This window comes from Telmatherina bonti, assembly GCF_933228915.1.
Source record: "Telmatherina bonti genome assembly, chromosome: 14".
NCBI classification, from domain to species: Eukaryota; Metazoa; Chordata; class Actinopteri; order Atheriniformes; family Telmatherinidae; genus Telmatherina; species Telmatherina bonti.
In genome coordinates this window covers 15,874,819-15,894,770 of record NC_136612.1, presented here as the reverse complement: position 1 = coordinate 15,894,770, position 19,952 = coordinate 15,874,819, and the positions used below count along the sequence as shown (strand labels likewise).

Here is a 19,952-nt window from a genome sequence, read left to right as displayed (position 1 = left end):
AAATTAAGCTGCTTTTTCCAATCCTACCTGCAGTGTGTTTGTGTACTTAGTAGGGTGAATGGGAGGGTGGGCTTGATCCGAGTTCTTGCCTTGCCGTGGGTTGGGACCCCCCGGCTGCTCGATCACCCGCTGGGCAAACGTCCCCCACACTGGGCTATGAGTCTGCTGCTCCACCAGGGGGCCGAGGGCGAGGTTTTCGGGAAAAATGTTTGTCTCCGTGCGGGGATAGCTAATGAACCTGAGCAGAGTGAAAGAAAAGGGAAGAAAACTCCAGTCACATGTCATCTGTATGCAAACAATGAAAATATACTGGTTAACTCATCCATCGCATGCCTGCGATGCCAGGTGGAGCTTTTCATGTACAAAAAAATGTAGGGAGAACTTAGACGCTATTTTACAGCCAAGTAAACAGAAAATACATTTGACTGTTTCAGTGAAACCAGCTACACATAAACTGGCTTCAAGCCAGCAAGTAAGTTACTTCAAATGAGAGATCAGGATCAGGATCAGAATCAGGATCAGGATCAGGACAAGCGCTGGCTCTCCTAAAACAATATGTATGTCCAAACTCACCCTTGTGTATAGAGTTTTTCAGCAATTTTCATGGTCTCTTTGGCATTTATTCTGAGCTTTCGAGATGCCAGCTTCTCCAGTTCCTGTACGACAGATAAACAAGAGGACATTTGACAGAGGGACAAAGCAACTCTTTTCTTCTACCACGCTAAAAATTCCCCTGCATTTCTTCCATTCTATTACACACGTGTTTTATAATGCAGCTTCGGCTTATTTTCTTACCACAGTGTCCAAAGGCAGAGGTCTCCATTTGCTCTTAGGTTTGCTGGTTACTGAGGTAACTGTTGCTATGGGATCCTGAAAAGGAATAGAATTATTTTCTCCTTTAACAAGTGGATTTAAAATCACTTTATTCCCACAGGAGTACAACACTCTTAAAAATTTATAGTGGAGCTGTGCCGGCTGTTACGCACATTTACACACCCTGACAGAGAGAAGAAACAAACATACAGGAGACGCCATAAATTCTGTTGCATGATCCAATTTCTGCCAAGCTTTAGTTGTCAGAGAGATGACTTCATGTTAGACACTAGAATACTTTGGTAAACAGAGGAGCTAATGCTGTCCAGGTCCTGTCGAGCCTGAATCATCATCCCCGACCACCATGATCGACAGTCAGCGTGTGATGCTTATGCTGTTATTTTGTAGCTTTGCCTGAAGAGTCTGAGATGCAACTCTTGTGTGTTTTACAGTCTCTCAGAAAATACCATGTTCGGACTTTTGGATGAAGCTGCTGGGATGTTCATTCTTGGGCTTCTGATTGTAGAATGATGGACTCCATCGTGGTCTAACGGTTTCTGACTTGGTTCTTAATTTTCTTGGTTTTTTGGTCTTTGTAGTCTTTGAGTCCACTGTCCTTTTTCCCCATTTTGCCCAGATTCCAGCTCCTAATTCTCACACCAGATTCTCGTATTTTACCTAATTCCTTTTCATTTTCGCTCCATCTTTTCCTGTTCATTGCCAATTCATTGTGTTAGCTTAGCTGTCTCAGTTGTGTTATGTTCCGTTTTGTCCTCCAGTATTTTTAAGTTTTGTCTTGATTTAATCAAAATACCATATGTCCATCTGTGAGCCCTGCATTTGGGTCCTATCTCATCTACTGCTGCTTTCATTCATGACACTTATAACCTGAGGATTGGTGAGCAGCAACTGTTGCTTCTGACATCAATGCTGTCTTTCCTCCTGGACATTGTGTTGGGATGCACTAGAATGCTCCAGAGTTGCGGTATAGATGCACACATGCTGATGATCAATCAATCAGTCTATATAATTAGCATCACCTGGATGTGATTAATTGTAATGGAAACGTTGTAGATGTCTTTTATTTTTCACACTGCCTCTACAATCGGACAAGATTTTGCTTGGCATGCAACAAAAGGTACCTCAAGCTACAAAGCTTCTGGATACCATCACCAGTTTCTGATCAAGTTTTGTTCACAAATCATAAATATAATGATCTAAAGAAATAAAGCTGACCGTGACAGAACACACAGCCACCCAGCAGAGGCATTTCAGCAGGACTGCATATAGGCCATCATGTTTAGGTGCATAACGTAACTTATATGTAAACATATTTGTAGGAGTGAAAAAGAAAAAGCCTATACACCTGCAATAGTTACCATCTTAAAGGTCTTTTCACCATCGGCAGTAAAAAAAATAAAATAAAAAAAAAAGATGCAGATATGACTCACAAATAGCAAGAATGAGTCTAATACGAACAACAGGGTGTAAAAATGGAAGATTCAAAAAGTGATAAAAAAAAAAAAAGTCTTTGCAAATCTTGTCAGGAAGGGAATTCATTCAAAGCTTTTATAAGAAAGAAAATTCCCAATTAAAGTCTAAATTAATTGAGTTTATATAGTTCTGAACAGAGAATCCAACAAAATAAAATCTGAGCTGAGAGATGTGTATCACTACAACACATTCGACTCTTTGCATCACGGTGGGCGCATCTTCATGCATAATGCAGGGCCATGCAGCATGCTGACCTACTCTGATTTCTTTTCAGCAGAATCAAACTTTTGCAGCCAAAAAAAAAGATTTTTTTTACATCAGCCACTTGTAAAAGATGTTGATATTCATGCAGTTAGACCTTGGTGCACTGGGTGAGGGTTTTTATTTTTTTGACAGTTGCTCATGATCCAGTCAGATCCTCGAGAATGTCAAAGATAATTTCATGGTAAATATGTACAGATGCATATAAAAGTTCTTTAACTGATCCTTATTTGTCTGACAAGCTCGATAACCACATAACTGCAGATCTGTGATGGAGTCCTGGCATGGTGACCTGCGTCTGCTTCCTAACATTCACATCTCACTCTGTGGGAAACGGTGAGAACTGGCTAAGTGATAATTGCAGGGTTTGTCAGCATCATTGGCAAGAAATACTTGTCTTTTTTCCTCCATAGCTGTGATTGATTGAGATTATGTGACACCTCTTTTAAATCATAAGTACATGAGGCCATGAGAGATTTAAAAGATGCCAAAGCTGGATTACAAACAAGTAATAAAAAAGACGTTGACCTTCAGCACACTGCATAAAAAATTATGTTTTTTTCCTTATAAAACTGCATTATTTTTCACAAACAAAAGAACAATCATGCCTACCTTTCAAAAGCACATATCTTTCTTGTTTATTGTTCTAACAGCCTGGTATTTTGTGCATGATTAAATAAAGAATGAAAAAATATGTTCATAGTGTCTTTTTCATTGTCTTTTGCATATATTTCTTGAAAAAAAAACAAAAAACATACACAAACCAAAATTTATTTAGTTTTTCTTTGGAACTTTTTACTGGAGAAGATCAGGGGTGCAGTCTACCTTGAAATTCAAAGCCAGCTTCATTTTTCAACAAAAAAAAAAAACGATTTTAAAATTGTGAAGCAAAAAATTCTCGATTTTCAATTTTTTTATTCGATTTTCCCACCACTACTGCAGACGAGAGCTCAAACAGTTCGCCTTCAGACACATCATTGTCTTTTAAATGTGGCTCTGCAAGTTCACAAACAGTGAACTGTGTTACTGTATTTGAATGCGCTGGCAGCTGTCGAGCGCTTGCAACAATCGGGCACATGAATACGCCGGCAGTGTGCTGAAGGTTAAAAAGCATCGACACGACCACACAGTCTTCATAAAAATCTGAACAAAAACACAAAAATAAATATAGTGTATACAGGCAGCAATGACAGTGTTTGTCTTATTAACATACTATTTTGTTGTGGTATGTTAATTATAACTTAAATGTGACAACAAACAGATAATACTATAATATAATAAAATCTAATATAGAAACTACTAGGGCAGTGACGATATGCTTTTGTCCCGATTAAATTCAATGCTGATTTTTTGTGTACCGATTCGATTTAAAATCTCTGAATACTTCAATATTGCTGATTGTTGTAAATTAAAAACAAAAAAATAATGTAGAAAACCTTTTTTTGTTCGTCATTTTTCTTGATTTCAATGAGGAAAAAACAACACAGTAGCCAGATCATCATTCTGCTGCGATAATGCCCAAGAAGACAAGTAAAAAGATCAATAAAAATTAGAAAATTTTTCATCATGGATTATTTTTATTTATTTATTTATTCAAATACCAAAAAATAGATTTTTTTCACAAAAAAAAAAAACCAATATTAAAATTGTGAAGCAAAAAAATCCCGATTTATAATTCGATTTTCCCACCCATAGAAACTACATGAAAAGATGACGTAATTGAATATTTTAATTAAAATAAGCTGCTTTGCCATGACTGGGCATCTATCAAAAAAAAGAAGAAAATAATTTTATATTTAAAATATTATAAAAAGCAGAGCATCTAGAGAATTAGATATTTCCCAAAGATTTTATAGTTTATTTTATTGTTTATAGCAACAATGCAGGAGAGCTCACAATAAAGCCTAGATATCATAGTTTCAAGCATGCACATACCTCCATGCAGATCTGGTAGAGCACCAGGCAAGCTGTGTGATTGAAGAGACGATTTCTTTTCCAGGTGAACTCCACCGTATCTTCTTCCACCTCATGGAGCACTGAGACAGAGACAGAGACAGAGATGTTAAATCTGAATTGTTGTATCACAGGTGAGGTTTTTATGCCCAGTCAGGGATGAGTTTTTTACCTTTGATCTTGTAGAAAGTCTCAGGAATAAAAGCTTGAATAGCTTTGAAACGCTCCACCACAAAGCCCAGAGTGGGAAACTGACAGCTGCCGTATGAGATCAGCTGATTGGCCAGAGACTCTGGGAAGATCTTCTGTAGACGAAGTGTCTGGAATCGAGTGAAGGATGCTCCTGGAGAACATGACAGAAAGAAAGAAATATACAGAATTCCATATGCTACACTTTTACCCACTGAGTCTTAGTCTAATGCTAAAAGAATCTTTTTTTGGTTTGCCGGAGCAAGTGCTCACCTATCCGTAAATCCAGCTCCTGACGAACGTCAACAGCATCGCTGATGTTAGCATCTGGCTCAGTTAGAGTCTCACAAGCTCGCCGAATTGAGGCAGGGGTGATCTCTGAAAACTTTGCTCGGAAGACTTGTAAATTGGGCTTCACTAAAAAGCACACGCACAAAAACATAGTTACTACAAATGTACTTATATAATTCATGCTAACACATTCCTACTATACCTGCTTTGCAAACATCGATAATCTCGAACCCGATGTTTTCTCCCTCCCTATCACAATCGGTCCAGATAACCAAGGCCTGGCATTGCCTCACCTCCTTCTCTAGTGTCCGCTACAGAAGAAAAAAAACAGAAAAGAAAAAGAAATGGAGAAATTTAGAGGAAAGAAAGAAGGAAGCTTTCACGTATTAAAGGAATAAATTAAGAGGAAAATAGGACAGTTATCGACCAAGGTCAAGTTGATATCTTTTATAATATCAATTATTAATAATTTAACCCATAGGTGAGAAAAAGACTAAAAACTGTTGTTTATTTCCCATTATTAGTATTATTATTGTTAGATTTCTGACAGAACATGAAGTATGCATACCTTGATTTGTATCATGTTATCTGGACAATATTTCTCCACCTCAGCATCAAACAACAAGACAGGATTGCAGCTGTGCCTTAAACAGAAAAATGACATCAAGTTAGTTGATTTTATACTCTGTGATTGTAAATATACAGCTGAAGGAATCATCTTTATTTAAATGTACCATTTCTGGAAAGGTGCTTTAAACTCCAAAGCCAGTAAGTGGCCTGACACTGAAGTCATCGTTACCGCAACATTCTGTGCGGGATAAAGGAAAAAACTCAGACACAATGTAAATATATAAAACCAGACACTGAGGTGAATGTGTGCAAAGTGTAATTGCTCACCTGGCCAAACAGATGATATTCATACTCGTATATCTTATTAAACTTCGACATTCCTTCCCTCTAAAATGAAATAAGAAAAATAATAAAACAATCAGTACTCCAGCAAACAGCTTTATTCGTTCTTTTGAGCTGAAGTGAGTTTGTCAGGTCATCTCAGAGATTGTTCAATATGGATATGAGAGATTACCAGCTTTCTTTCCGGGTTTGCATACTGCCGGGGTGCCCAGAGTCAGTCCTCGAGGGCCACAATTCTGCAGGTTTTCTATGTATCCCTGTTCAAACACACCTGACACAAACTAATCAGTCATTGTGCAGAACTTGATTGGCTGTTGAATCCATTTAATGGAAGCCGGGTGTGTTGAATCAGGAATTCATTGAAAAGCTGAAGCACAGTGGCCCTCGAGGACCGATTTTGGGCACCTCTGTTTTAATGTATGTTTCACAAAATGAGGACGGCATCTACTAAGATTTAAATATTTGTTCAGACGATGCCAGATGGTATTTTGTTAACCCTATCATAACCTAAAGGCTGAAGAAATTGTGGATATGCGCTCAGTCGTATTGTAAGAAGACGCGTCTATAGTACACTTCATAGAACAAGACAGAGTGCTAAGATATATAATATGCAGATATACTCAATGAGTAAACAATTAGATGGTCATATGTTGTTTATAACATGGTAGCTACAAGTAGTTTCTTCAACAATGCTGTCTGCTTCTATTAAGCAATCTAATCAAATTAAATAAATGCTTGTTCGGTTTAAATGAACCCAATCTCTTCATTATATCCAAGGACTGTTATATCTTGGGTATTTGGTCACATTGCTGAAAAAGGTTTTGCATTTCGCAACGACAAGTCCCTGGTTTGTGATTTTGGCCTCTGTTTATAACTGGTACGCTAATTTATAGTCATTTGAGCAGACCAAGCAGATCCAATCTGATGAAACAAAAAAATTACAGCAAGCTCATTTTTCAGAGTTTAACCACTTTATCCAAATGAGTCAGAAGTAAACTGGGGGGCAATGTGGACTTCAGTATCTTGGCCAAGGACAAAGACTATATCAGCTGTGGAAGTACTGAAATTTAACTAGTTAGTTTCTTTCCCCAAAAAAGGGTTAATCAACCAGAGTTCAATTCAGCTCATTTCTCCTGACCTGCAGCCTACTTACGGATTTGGTTTAGTTCATTTTGTTCTTGTAATGAAATTAAATTCTTTTGAACATCTAGTTTTTTAACCATGGACTGTATATCTGCCTTGCTATAGTCCAGTGTTTCTCAATCCCGGTCCTCAGGCCCCCTTGCCCTGCATGTTTTAGAGGCAACCCTACTTTCACACACCTGAATGAAATAAAGGTTTGTTAACAAGCTGCAAAGAACTTGATGAGGAAGTTAAATGATCTGACTCAGGTGGTTTGGAGGAGGATCATGTCTAAAACAGGCAGGGCAGGGGGACCTGAGGACCAGACTTCAGAAAAACTGCTATAGTCCAATTTGGGATGTTGAACTACTTAATAAAATAAAATTTTAAAAAAAGTGCCTCCATAAAAATAATCAACATGATGATTTCACATCGATTTGTTTGGACACAGCAGCAAAATCGCCAGATCTTCATAGTTGTGAGGAAACAAAAGCAGATCAGAGAATAGCAGAAACCGAAGATGCAAATATTTGACATTTTTGTTTGATAAAAAAAAAAGTTGAACAGCAGCTACATCGTTAAAGTAATATAAACTTGTTGCACTTTTGCTGCTGTGCAGACAGAAAACACCCACCCTCCTGGCTCTGCCATTGGACATGATTTCAGAGATCCCTTTGGCTGCATCGTTTTTCTCTGCAACGCAAAGAACCCGCTTGATCTGAGTCCGGCTTCGGATCATGTCCTTCTCCTGCCCTGTGTCCCAACACTGGCCAAATTGCACACCGCAGAAGTACTGAGCTCTTATCCGATGTAGACCCGATCGAAGAGAAGATCTCCCGAGGAGATGCACCAATAACATGCCTAACCAGCCTCACATGAAGCCGCAGACCCTCCAGGCAGCGTCCCTGCTGCTCCGTCGTGTTAGCATGTTAGCTGTCGGGCTAGCTACATATCTTTCAGAAAGTTTTTTAAACAGCTTAAACCTTGCGACCAGTTGAATAACTTCACTTCTGATAAATGAAGCACGGGGAAAAGAGGAAAATATTACGAAATAAAAAAAACAAAACAACGGTTATGTGAAATCAGTAGGATAAAATATTTTGAGCACAGAAACAATTACAGTTAGCTGTGTTTACAAAATCCGCGCCGGGCTGTCAAAAACTGCCGTAATCCAGGTCGTAAAACTGTCGTAAATCACAAACACGATAGTCTAATTTAATTTAGTCTAAAACATTTCACACATGATATATATTTAAATGTACTGTTATCCACACATGTTGTATTACCATTTGTGTGTTTTCCGTGATAATTCTATTTAGAATAAAATATTTTCAGGAATAGTACATTGTTTTGGAAAGAGAAATTTCACCTAAAATCATAACTTTCTTGACATCTTTTTTTAAATAAACCTTTCAAGATAATTTATCTGAACTGATGCTTTTGCCCCCTAAAAGCTAATCTACAGATGGATTTTTGTAATAGTTTACTATTTATTTTAACTTATTGTTATTATTTCATTTTGTTTTACTTTAAACTCTAAATGTTGCTTCTCTGACTTTAAGTGTTTACTAAACAGTTTTATCGACACCTAAGAATTATGTTTATAAGATACATATATATTTCTTTTGCACATTTTAAAACAGCAATAGAAATGCTGCGTTTTGGGGCATATTGAGCAACATTACTATGAAATTGTAGTTTTAGGGTGTTTTTTTTTCTGAATGGGAGGAGGAATGATCACCTGACCTGGCAGCGTCCAGCTGGGTAAACATGGCGTCTCTCTCTGGATGTAGCGCCTCTCTACAAAAAGAGAAACGGCGTTTCTCTTTTTACCAAAGGACAAGACATTTGTCCGGAGATCAGTAACGTGATGGACATGACAAAAGAGACTTGAAGAGGAGGAAGACAGACGCTCTGCTCTGATGATGCGAAACATTTTTTGCTCCTTTCTGCACAACATTAATGGCATGAAGCCTCCTCGGACGCCGTGATTGGCGCAGCATGATTGCTTTTGTTAACATTCACTGAGATGCATCTCCGTAGAGTTGTTTAGTTACATTTTTATGACATATCAACCATCCTATGCTGTGATCTATATCTTGAAGGGACACAGCAGATTGTTTTTTTTAAATGTGCATTTTATTGCTGGTCTTCTTTTGTAAATTGCATAAGCCAGGTGTTTTGTTCAACATTTTTATCTTTGGATCAACAACACCTGGTTTGACATCCCTAACAGCAGTGATGTGTGGATAATGGAAGCAGGATGACCAGTTTGACTGGGTTTGTCTCACTGTTGTGCTCTGACAGGATTTTATGACTGTATGCGGTGCTGCGGTTTCTCATGCCTTTCTCAGCAACACCACTATGATAGGCTCCCCAGATGTGGTAGCTTTCACCAAAGAGGATGAGTATGGGCAGACCAGTCCGGATCCCTGGGCTCTCCCAGAGGAGTTCTCGGTTCCCCTCCATCCTCTCGCTAACTCCAATCCTTGGGCTAAAACCTCCTATGCCAAGTTCACCAAAGACTTCATCCTCATCTCTGAGTTCTCCGAGCAGGTGGGCCCTCAGCCTCTCCTCACCATCCCAGATGATCCCAAAGTCTGCGGCACCTTTGATCTTAACTACTTCTCCCTCCGCATCATGTCGGTGGACTACCAGGCCTCTTTTGTTGGCCACCCACCTGGCAGTGGCTATCCAAGGCTCAGTTTTGTTGAGGACTCAAGGGTTGTGCTTGGAGACTCAAAGGAGGGGGCGTTTGCTTATGTCCATCACCTTACCCTTTATGACTTGGAAGCGAGGGGCTTTGTGCGGCCATTCTGCATGGCGTACGTTGCGGCGGATGAGAGGAAGATCATGCTTCAGTTTCAAGAGCTGTCCCTCCGCTTCTCACAGGCTTCAGAGTGTCTGAAGGCGGGGAACAGGAGAGCATTTGCCAAGGAGCTGCAGAGGAAACTTCAGGACCTGGAGTAAGAGCCTCTAAATATTTTATCCACCTTAACTAACTGTTGTTACTTTTAGGAGTCATAACTATTAAGTCATAAAGGTGCAGCTTTCTGGAACAAGTTTATTTCCTGATGATACATAGAGCAGTGTCAGAAGATTACTTGTGCTGAGATATTTAAGTACTGACCCTGACATTTCTTTTCCCTGTGAACTATTGGTCTCATCTGTGCACTTCAAGGAGCAAAGGAATTTATTTGCAAACGTCACAGTTAAATATGAAGGATTTGTTCCAGCAATGCTCCCTGCAACATTTCAACACTTTGATAAATCTTAAACACATTAAACAAAGTTTTTCATATTGAACAAAGTCTTTCACATCTTCACTGGAGTTTAGTTCAACATTGCATATGTTTTTGCAATCCCGCTAATTACACCCTGCTGGAAGTGGGAAAAAAAGGCCTTCCCATCCCAATTGGAAAAAATTTCAATGCTTTTTCCAAGATATTTAAGTACTGACCGTGACATTTCTTTTCCCTGTGCATCACTGTTTCCTTCTCCCCAGGTATACCCACTCTGTGCTGCAGCAGGAGGAGGGCCTGCAGAGAGAGGCAGGACCGCAGAGCATGTACTCCCCTCATGCTGTGGAGAAAGCCAACGAGCTTGCAAATGTTGAAAAGAGCATTTATGAACACAGAGACCTGCTGAAGCAGATCAGCTCCTACCATCGCCGGCCACGTCGGGATCCGCACGCCGTCACCTGCCAGAGGTGCATGAGCGAGTGCTTGAGTCAGTGTGAAGAGCTGCTGGACAAATACGCCAAGCTCGCCGAGCCTTTCAGTTACAGCGAAAGAAGTGGTAAAGGCGAAAGAGGGCGGAGTTGGCCAGATAATGGCAGAGGCGAAGAAGGGGTGGATGAGGACGAGGACGAGTGTGTTAAACGCAAGCCGTCCTACACGCCACAGCTGATCAAAGCAAAGTCTGCCAAGTGTTTTGACAAGCGCCTGAAGACCCTTCAAGAACTGTGCGATGATACTTTTTATGAAGCCACTGTGGCGCTACTAAAAGAGACGGAGAGGAGTTTCCGGGGGGACCTTTGTTACCTGCACACACGCCGCCTGGACAAGGCACTGCGGCGGAAGCTGAGAATAGTTAACTTTCTGTTTGAGGAAGAACTTGCTGACCATGATGATGACGATGAATCGGGAACATTAAGACCATTCTGTGCTGTGAACCATACCATAGACAATTATATACACTTAAACCCACCTCATATTATTCTAGGACCTGAACCTCTTGAGCTAGATGCACAAGAACCTCCAGGTCTACTCGATCCAGCCTCTGAGACCAGCGCTACTCAGGACAGCGAGCTTGGACTTGGGGAGAACCATCTGGAATCCTCCCCTTCAGACCAGACTCTCGAAACACAGGAAAGCTCAGAGGAGACAAAAGGAAGCTTTAGTAGTGATAAGAGTGGAACAGATCAAACAGAAAAACATGAGAGTCTGGCTAGCATGAGGTCAGAAGGACCTGATCCTGATTCTGACTTGACCCCTGACCATAATACCGACCCAGAGAGGGAGAGTAGCAGTGAAGAAATGGAGACCACAGCAGGGGAGGATGAAGGAGACCAGACGCCTGTGTCGTTTCTGGAAGTGGTGTCTGAAATGGAGGCTTGTAAGGATGACTGTGAGGCTGTGAATGAGTCAGACTTGCTGGTTCCGATAGACACGGCATGCTGTATGGCCCAAGAGGGTTTCCTTTATGAAGAATCGGCCCCTGATGTCCACCCACAACCCTCTCAAACCCTGGTTGTCAACCAGGAGCCTCAACCCCTTCTTCCACTCCAGGATGACTACACTGTGGGTTCTCCCTGCTCAGAAAGTCCTGCCGTTGGACTGGAGCTTCCTGTGGGCTTCATTGGAGATCCAGTTTCTCGTACCTTAGTGGAAGATGGATCAGACTGCACCATGAGTGCCTCCACTGGGTCTGATCGGGCCGCCTCACCTCTCGGTTATGGGGGAGTGGTGACCCTCCGTCAGAGGAAAAAGGCTGGTCAAGGTGCCTTGAGGTTTGTGCGTCAGTACCCCTTTGCCATGCAAGCTCTGTGGTGTCTGCTGAGCGGCAGGACCCTGGTGGTGCTCGGGGCAGATGAGGGGAGAGTCCGCCGCCTGGTGGCTGCTTTGGCTCTCTTTGTTCCCGCCCCTGGGAAGTGTGGAGAGCGGGTTCAAGCCTGGCTGTCGTGTCCTTTCAACCTTACCGATCTGCAGAGGTGGAAGCTCATTGGATTGCAAAGGTAGGATGACACTGAAAATCTCCAGTTTGCATTTTAACAAGGCTTAAAGGAAACACTTAGGAGTTTGATGGTATTGTTTAAAGTAGTTGTTGTTATAACACACCTTACTCTACTATTACTCATCTTGTCTGACTCAGTCCTCAATGACTCATACAGGCACAACAGCTATGGAGCTATTTAACACTCAGCTTCACATCTGTTCATAAATGTACTTATTCTTTTGCTCAGTATAGTCCGAACAGCTTTGCCTTTTGGTTTTACCAAAAAGATGATATTTTAGCTGTTTAAAAGGGTAGTTTAGCTTAATCGTTTAATCTGTTCCATTTTGATATGACAGTTTTAAGCATTAAAACTGGTCAAGGTGGTCCTGTGTAAGACCACAACATGTTTTCATACTGACTGTTCATACAACTGCAAATTCAATATTGTGCGAAGCTTCAGCGAAAGCAGTCTTTTGAATTTCAGACTGTCATGTATGATACATAGGGCTGCATGGTGGCATCGTGTTTAGCACCGTGGCCTTACAGCAAGAAGGTCGCTGGTTCAATTCTCGGCTGGGGTGAGGCTTGAACAGTGGCCTTTCTGTGTGGAGTCTGCATGTTCTCCCCGTGTATGGGGTTTTCCGGCTTCCTCCCACCGTCCAAAGACATGGCTGATTGGTTACTCTAAATTGCCCGAAGGAGTGAGGGTGATTATCTCTGTGTGGCCCTGGCAAGCTGTCCAGGGTGTACCGTGCCTTTCACCCAAAGACTGCTGGGATAGGCTCCAGCTTCTCCGCGACCCTTTATTGGGCTAAGTGGTTAGGATAATGAATGTATTTAAAATGTACTCAGTGATGGCTCCATTTGACAAACCAGGCGCTGGTACATCCTAACAGTATGAACTTTGCACACTTTACAGACACCTCAGGACTCATGATCATGAAATGTCTTCCTGTGTGCATCACGTCTAAAAGCACCACATACTACAAGAAAACGGACAGATAACCGTGGATACCCAGATAGTCCTGGGTATCCACGGTGGCATAGTTGGTTTGAGTCTTGGCTGGGCGGAGGTTAGAAAGGTGGTGCGTGGGAGTGAGAACCCGGGTACTCTGGCTTCGTCCCACATTAGTTAGGTTACATTAGTCAGGTTAGTTTAATTGGTTACTATAAATTCTCTCTAAATAATAAATGTAAATGTTTGTAAGCACGTCTGTCTGAACTTACAAAATTCCAGCTGCTCAATAGTTGTTTGTTGTGAATTTGGTTTTTTGACCTTTTTAAATTTATAAACTTTATTTTTTTATTATTATATATTATATAATTACTATATTTTTATTTATTTATTTTAGAAACTTCGGCACTTAGCTAACCTCTCATACTTAGATATTAAACCTATTCAAATCATTCAAATGGGAAAATGTTGAGCTTTTAATGTTAAGAAATGTTATAAGGGATTAAAATGATTAAATCTTTGACTTGCACACTCACCCATGTGCATAGTTTGTGGTGTCTACAGTAAACACAACATTCTTGAACTTTAGTTAGTATATGCAAGTCCATCTCCAATAACTCTGTTGTTCATAAAGGTTCATGTGTTTATTTATCAGACAGAAATCTTCCTGTAAATGGAAATTAAAAAAAAAAAACCTGAATATTTACACCTCTGACATCTTACAAAAAGTGCATCAGACTGTGGATGACTTCATGCTTTGACGGGAACGGCCAATAACATAACAGTGTTTGAGCTTGTGGGAATGCCGGCAAGGGCATCGTTTCAGTGAGAGCTCTTTCTGTATTTCCAGTAACACCAGTCTGAAGTAAGAGCAGTCTGAAAGGAGGCTAATTGAAAGTTAAAGAACAGCCGATGTTCGTTTGTACTTTCACATTTTGTTTCCCTGCTTCTCTAAAAGCAACATAACTCAATGAGGAATAATTCCAGGCATTCTGGCAACATCACATTTGTATAAATGTAATGATTGATAAATATTTATAAAATCTACTGTGATATGACATTTTTTTTATTTTGTAACTAATATTTTATTTTTAAATTTATTTTTATCGTTATAACTTCCTAAATAATTTAAGATGAGTAATTTTATGTTTAAAGTTTATCAAAGGTTTTTCATATATTTTGTATTTGTTTACACTTAATGCATTTGATCCAATTATATTACACTTTTACAGATGTACTTATAATTAATTTACTACTATAAAATCTTATTAATTTATAATTAAACAAACCAGATGAATAGATAAATAGATAAAGATTAATTTGTTTAATTAATTCAAGCTCGTAATCATATGTATAGAATATATATTATATAAATGATACATAATCATTTATATATGGAAATCTTGTTCTTAGCACCCATTATTACCCAGAAAAAAGTCTTTTCTAAAGCAGGTGACTGAGAATTTCTTTTCCAATATCCAATTCTGTTCCAGGGTAAGCAGTAGGGTGGGAAATCAAATACAAAAAAATCCACTATCAGGATCTTTTGCTTCACATTTTTTAAAATAAATTTCTTTGTTAAAAAAATATTTTAAAAAAATAAATAAATAAAAAGAATCCATTATCAAATTTTTGGATTTTATGAAATCATAACTTATTTAAAGATTATCTGGAACTTTTTTTTTATATTTTAATTGATAAGTACTTTGCAGATCTCCACAGTAAAGACAAAAACATTAAAATGTCATAAAAAAAAAAGAGGTTATTTTCATATTTGTAGAAAAGAATAAATTACTACTGAATTACTAAGGGCCAAGGATGACTCAAACATCAACACTTGTAATTTGTAATCGCTCACATGGCTCTGCATCAAGAACGGTCAGAGATTAAAAGCTGATATAACATCTTGCAATGCATGTTAGTCTGTCTCTCCTGTCCTCTCCACCCCAACCAGCCGAAGCAGTGGCTGCCCTCCCTGAGCCGGGTTCTGCTGGACGTTTTTCCTTCCTGTTAAAAGGGAGTTTTCCTTTCCACTGTCGCCTCATGCATGCTCAGGATGGGGGATTGGATTAAAGTCTAGATTTGATGCAATCTGTTGGTTTCTCTCTTAACTAGACTATTTATTATAAATTGGCTTGAATTGATTTGTCTGTAAGTGCCCTGAGATGACATTGTTGTGAGGTGGCGCTGTACAAATAAAGTTGAATTGAACTTATTACAATATTATAAAAAAGCTTTGTCAAGTGTTAGTATACAGTTGTATTCACAAATCCTACTTAAAACTTTTTAAACGCACAGTAGCCTCATGTTAACCTTGTCCCGAGTCCCAGTTGCATCTTCTCTGAGATGGACCGTCATACAGTAGAAGTGTCTATTGCAGTTAGGCCTGTCACAGTAATGGATTTTGCCATGCATTTATTTGTCTCAAAAATTATTGCGATAGACGATAATAAGCAATTATTGTTGTCATTTTTAAACCATTTTCAACTAAAATAACAATAATGCTGTAATAATGCAAGTACACCAATCCAAAGATCAACATACTTTAGTTTCTAAAGAACATTTAGCTCAATGTGCAGACCAGTTTATGCTCATCTAATCCCCAGTCTGCTAAAACGGATCAGGATTTATCCTGGGGTTTTGGCAATGTGGTTATATGGAACATATAGTCTCTAAAGGTTGAAAACTACCGGCCGGTCTCACTGGTGCCTGTCTTATCTAAACTACTAGAGCGTGCTGTCTTCAGCCAAATTTCGCAATTCCTCCATGATGAAAACCTTTTTGATCCATATCAGTCTGGCTTTAGGCAAGGCCATTCCACTGAAACTGCTCTCCTTTCTGTTACTGATTCCCTCCGACTTGCCAGATCCACTGGTCAATCCTCAGTCCTGGTCCTGCTGGACCTGTCTGCTGCTTTTGACACAGTGAACCATCAGATTCCCCTCTCCACACTGAGCTTGGCATCTTTGAATCTGTCCTCTTCTGGTTCTCGTCCTACCTCTCAGGAAAATTCTTCAGGGTATCCTGGTGAGGAGAAGTGTCCAGCTCACATGAGTTGAAAACAGGGGTGCCTCAAGGGTCGGTGCTCGGCCCTCTTCTCTTCTCACTATACACCTCCTCACTTGGTGCAGTCATAAGTTCTCATGGCTTCTCCTATCACTGTTATGCTGATGACACTCGGCTTTTCCTCTCCTTTCCTCCGGATGACACAACCGTCTCAATGAGAATATCAGCTTGCCTTGCTGATATCTCGGCATGGATGAAGGCTCGCCACCTTCAGCTCAATCTGTCCAAGACAGAGCTCATCATCTGCCCAGCCAATCCTTCCTTACATCCGCAATTAAGTGTGAAGCTTGACTCTATCACACTTGTTCCTACGCCTGCTGCCCGGAATCTTGGGGTCATGGTGGTTGACCAGTTGACCTTTAAGGTCCATGTTGCCTCGGTTGCCTGTATCTGTCGATATGCTCTCCACATCATCAAGAAAATCAGACCGTACCTGACAGAACATACGACTCAGCTTCTGGTTCAGGCTCTGGTCATCTCGCATCAATTACTGCAATTCCCTACTGGCAGGTCTGCCTGCGTGCTCTGTTAGACCTCTGCAGATGATCCAGAATGCCGCAGCGCGTCTGGTTTTCAACCAACCCAAACGAGCTCATGTCACTCCGCTGCTAATCGCTCTTCACTGGCTTCCGGTTGCAGCATGCATCAAATTCAAAGCCTTGCTTCTGGCTTACAAAACAATAACTCAAACGGCTCCCGTCTACCTTCACTCCCTAATCCAGGCCTACACTCCCTCTCGACAGCTACTTTCCACCAGTGAAAGACGCCTCATGTTACCACCACAACGTGGGACTAAATCACTAGCCAGACTATCTTCCTCTGTTGTGCCACGATGGTGGAATGATCTCCCAAACTCTGTCCGCTCTGCAGAGTCCCTGTCTACTTTTATAAGCAAGCGGAAGACTCAGCTCTTCAAGGAGCACTTCAACACTTAGTATAGCTGTATTTATTGGAAAGTTGAAGAACTTAGCCCAGTTCTTTGCAACAAACTTTATGATATTAATTCTTTGTATTGTAACATAGGTGACATTATATGGTGGGAAGGGAGTAAACAAAAAAACAAAACAAAACAAAAAACCTGTAGCACTTCATGCAAGGATCTGCATCCAAGTGTACAGTCTACTAGCATCTTCCTACGATGTCCTCTGCTGTTTGATTTTGTGCTTGTGTTGTTCTCACTCATATGTAAGTCGCTTTGGATAAAAGCGTCTGCTAATTGACTATAGAATAGAATAGAATAAACACAATGTAACACAGTTACATAGTCTATGGCAAAGCTCATATATAAGGGGACATGTTTGGACTTGACCAGAGGTGGAATGGTAAAACTGAAATTCTTTGATCACCTTCAGTATTTTTCATTTTCATGTCATTGTAAAGTTGTGGAAATGCCGTTTGTACCATGTATGTTCATCGAGGCGATTCATACTGCCTGAGGATTGTGTTTTAAGTGCAGATGGAAGCTTGTTGTATTGCTATGTTTAGTTAATATTGTCTTAAAACAGATGCGGAGAAAAGAAGGACAAATGAAAAGTATTGCGTCTGGCAAACTTATTGTGTGCATTTTTTTCTTATCGTGCAATTAATTGACTTATTGCTTATTGCGACAGGCCTAATTGCAGTCACACCAGTCGGTGTTCAAGATGTCTTTGGAGAATAAAATTGACATCTAATGAGCCGGACCTAAGATTGCAATGACCCCCCAGACTGTGATCAGCAACAAAGCCCAGCCCTGCAGTGGTTCGAGCTCATTTTAGTGCTCTCAGCGAGACTTATTTATATTTGTGTGATATTATTTAGTATTAATGCAGAAAAGTTGACTGCAGATGGCGACTTTGCATTTAAACTTTTGTTGTCTTTCACTATAATTAAAAAGTTATTTTCTGTTTTCCACAGAGTTGCATCTCCCGTGGGCGCCAGCATGCTTTACTCGCTGTCTCGATACAGCCGCTACATCTCCATCCTAGATGCTGACCAGAAGACTTTACGCTGCCCGCCTTATCGTGGCCAGCTCCTCGCCAACATATCCGACCACCGCACCTACATCCGCCGCGGCTCCACCTACTTCCTCCACTTACAGAGCCATCTCTGTCGCCTGGCAGCCAAGGCCTTCTTGCTCACCTTCACCCACCACCTCCACCTGCCGGTCAGCTCAACAGAAGGGCTTGAAGTCGTCGATGGCAGACGCCGTTGCTTCCTGCAGGAGCAGCTGGGGCTGGACGAGGACGACAGCCAGATACTGGTACACCTCAGCCAGCTGGTCACCCAGCAGTACCTGCAGCCTGCAGACGGCGGAGGCACAGCCTCACCTTGTTTTAGTTTCAGCTACACCACCAGCGTTTTATACAAAATCTAAAATCACGCTGAGAGGAGACAAAGGAGGATTCTTACACACATTTTAACAGAAATCATCCATAAAACTTTGTGGGTTTTTTTTTCTTCTGGACCAAAAGTGATCTTGATAAAATCAAACTCACAGCACTGGTTATTGTTTTATCTGTGTTTAATCTTGCTCTTTCCTCTGCTTGCAGGGAGAAAGGAGACACACTGAGCTCTGAATGTCTCTGAGTAGTTTACTTATCTGTATTTGATCCCAAGTTTGTTGACAGTCTCTCTCAAACACACATTACACAGCAGATGAATGCTGGCTCTGCTGGTTATCCTGTAAAAATGTGCTTTTTGTTGAAAATGCCAATTTTGCTGGCATGTTTGAAGTTGACTCCTCAACACATGCACATATTTGCATCTCTCCAGCTCCATTGGCTATGCTTGTGTGTATGTGTGTGTGTGTGTTGGTTTGGCTCCAGTCAGCTTGCTAACAGGTTCAGTGTTTGCTCTGTGTTAACACCTTCCAGTCACCGAGCAGTTTGTCCGTTTGACATCATCCAAACTTTACGTAAACATGTTTTTTCTTTCCCAGTATCACTGTAACAAACCCACGTATGCAGAAATTTTCTGCCTGTCAAGAACTAACGTCTGTCCACGGAAAAACTATCAGCGCCGCACAGGCTGGTTAACAGCTGGTTTTTGTGACAAGCCTTTAAAAAACTATCTTCCATCTGTCCAAATCTCTGAAATGAATTCTTCTTATGTTTATGTGTGAATTTTAGCACACATACCTGCAAAAAAGACAAACTAAAATACGGATGAATGTTTGTTTTGTTCCAAATATTGAAGACAATTGCAGATTTTTAACTGGGCAGACTTGATTTCTTAGTGAACGCAGAAGACATCCTCACAATCTGAAGTTAATCCCGCTGGTTCCATGTGATAACGCCTCCAAAGTCTCGCCGCCAGTGGGCATTTTCAAGGAAATCACTCACATAGACGAGGCTGATTTTAAAGCTACTTAATCTAAATGTATTGAATGTCTCTGTTTTAAAGTTGCGTAAGAGTGTTGTGGTGTCAGCATGAGACAGTCTTGTGCCAGGGTGATCTCTTGATGTTACAGTAATGTTGTCAAAATGAACTGACTGGTTTGTTTTTATGCTCTTTTATTACCAACATAATTTATTTATCGGCCATTACAAGCAAAAACTGAGTCAGATTAGGTCAGTTTATCCTTTATTTAATAATATTTTGCCAGGTATGTACTATGAACAATCCTCCCTATCCCACCCCCAGCCTTTTCTGTGTACTATTTGATGTTTTGGGGAGTTTTTTGTTTTGTTTTTTTTTT

The 19,952-nt window shown here is 40.5% G+C and overlaps 2 protein-coding genes across 2 annotated transcripts in view; one reads left to right on the top strand and one right to left on the bottom strand.

Annotated features, from left to right (window-relative positions):
- The window catches only part of top3a (DNA topoisomerase III alpha), a 32,889-nt gene extending 24,784 nt beyond the window's left edge, over nucleotides 1–8,105 (bottom strand). The window contains exons 1-11 of the mRNA XM_079253566.1: nucleotides 7,670–8,105; nucleotides 5,899–5,958; nucleotides 5,736–5,809; nucleotides 5,570–5,645; nucleotides 5,204–5,312; nucleotides 4,984–5,127; nucleotides 4,694–4,864; nucleotides 4,504–4,604; nucleotides 796–870; nucleotides 574–656; nucleotides 28–238 (exon numbers count right to left, since the gene is read on the bottom strand). Of these exons, the coding sequence (XP_079109692.1) occupies nucleotides 28–238; nucleotides 574–656; nucleotides 796–870; nucleotides 4,504–4,604; nucleotides 4,694–4,864; nucleotides 4,984–5,127; nucleotides 5,204–5,312; nucleotides 5,570–5,645; nucleotides 5,736–5,809; nucleotides 5,899–5,958; nucleotides 7,670–7,894 (1,329 nt within the window). The 5' untranslated portion in view covers nucleotides 7,895–8,105. The remainder of the gene's footprint in view (nucleotides 1–27; nucleotides 239–573; nucleotides 657–795; nucleotides 871–4,503; nucleotides 4,605–4,693; nucleotides 4,865–4,983; nucleotides 5,128–5,203; nucleotides 5,313–5,569; nucleotides 5,646–5,735; nucleotides 5,810–5,898; nucleotides 5,959–7,669) is intronic.
- A 1,279-nt stretch (nucleotides 8,106–9,384) lies between these two features.
- smcr8a (Smith-Magenis syndrome chromosome region, candidate 8a) lies at nucleotides 9,385–18,629 on the top strand (the record flags this gene model as incomplete). Its single annotated transcript, XM_079252519.1, has 3 exons — nucleotides 9,385–10,001; nucleotides 10,541–12,271; nucleotides 18,170–18,629. The coding sequence occupies exons 1-3, from the start codon at nucleotides 9,400–9,402 to the stop codon at nucleotides 18,627–18,629; spliced, it is 2,793 nt and encodes a 930-aa protein (XP_079108645.1). The 5' UTR covers nucleotides 9,385–9,399.
- Nucleotides 18,630–19,952: the final 1,323 nt, after the last annotated feature.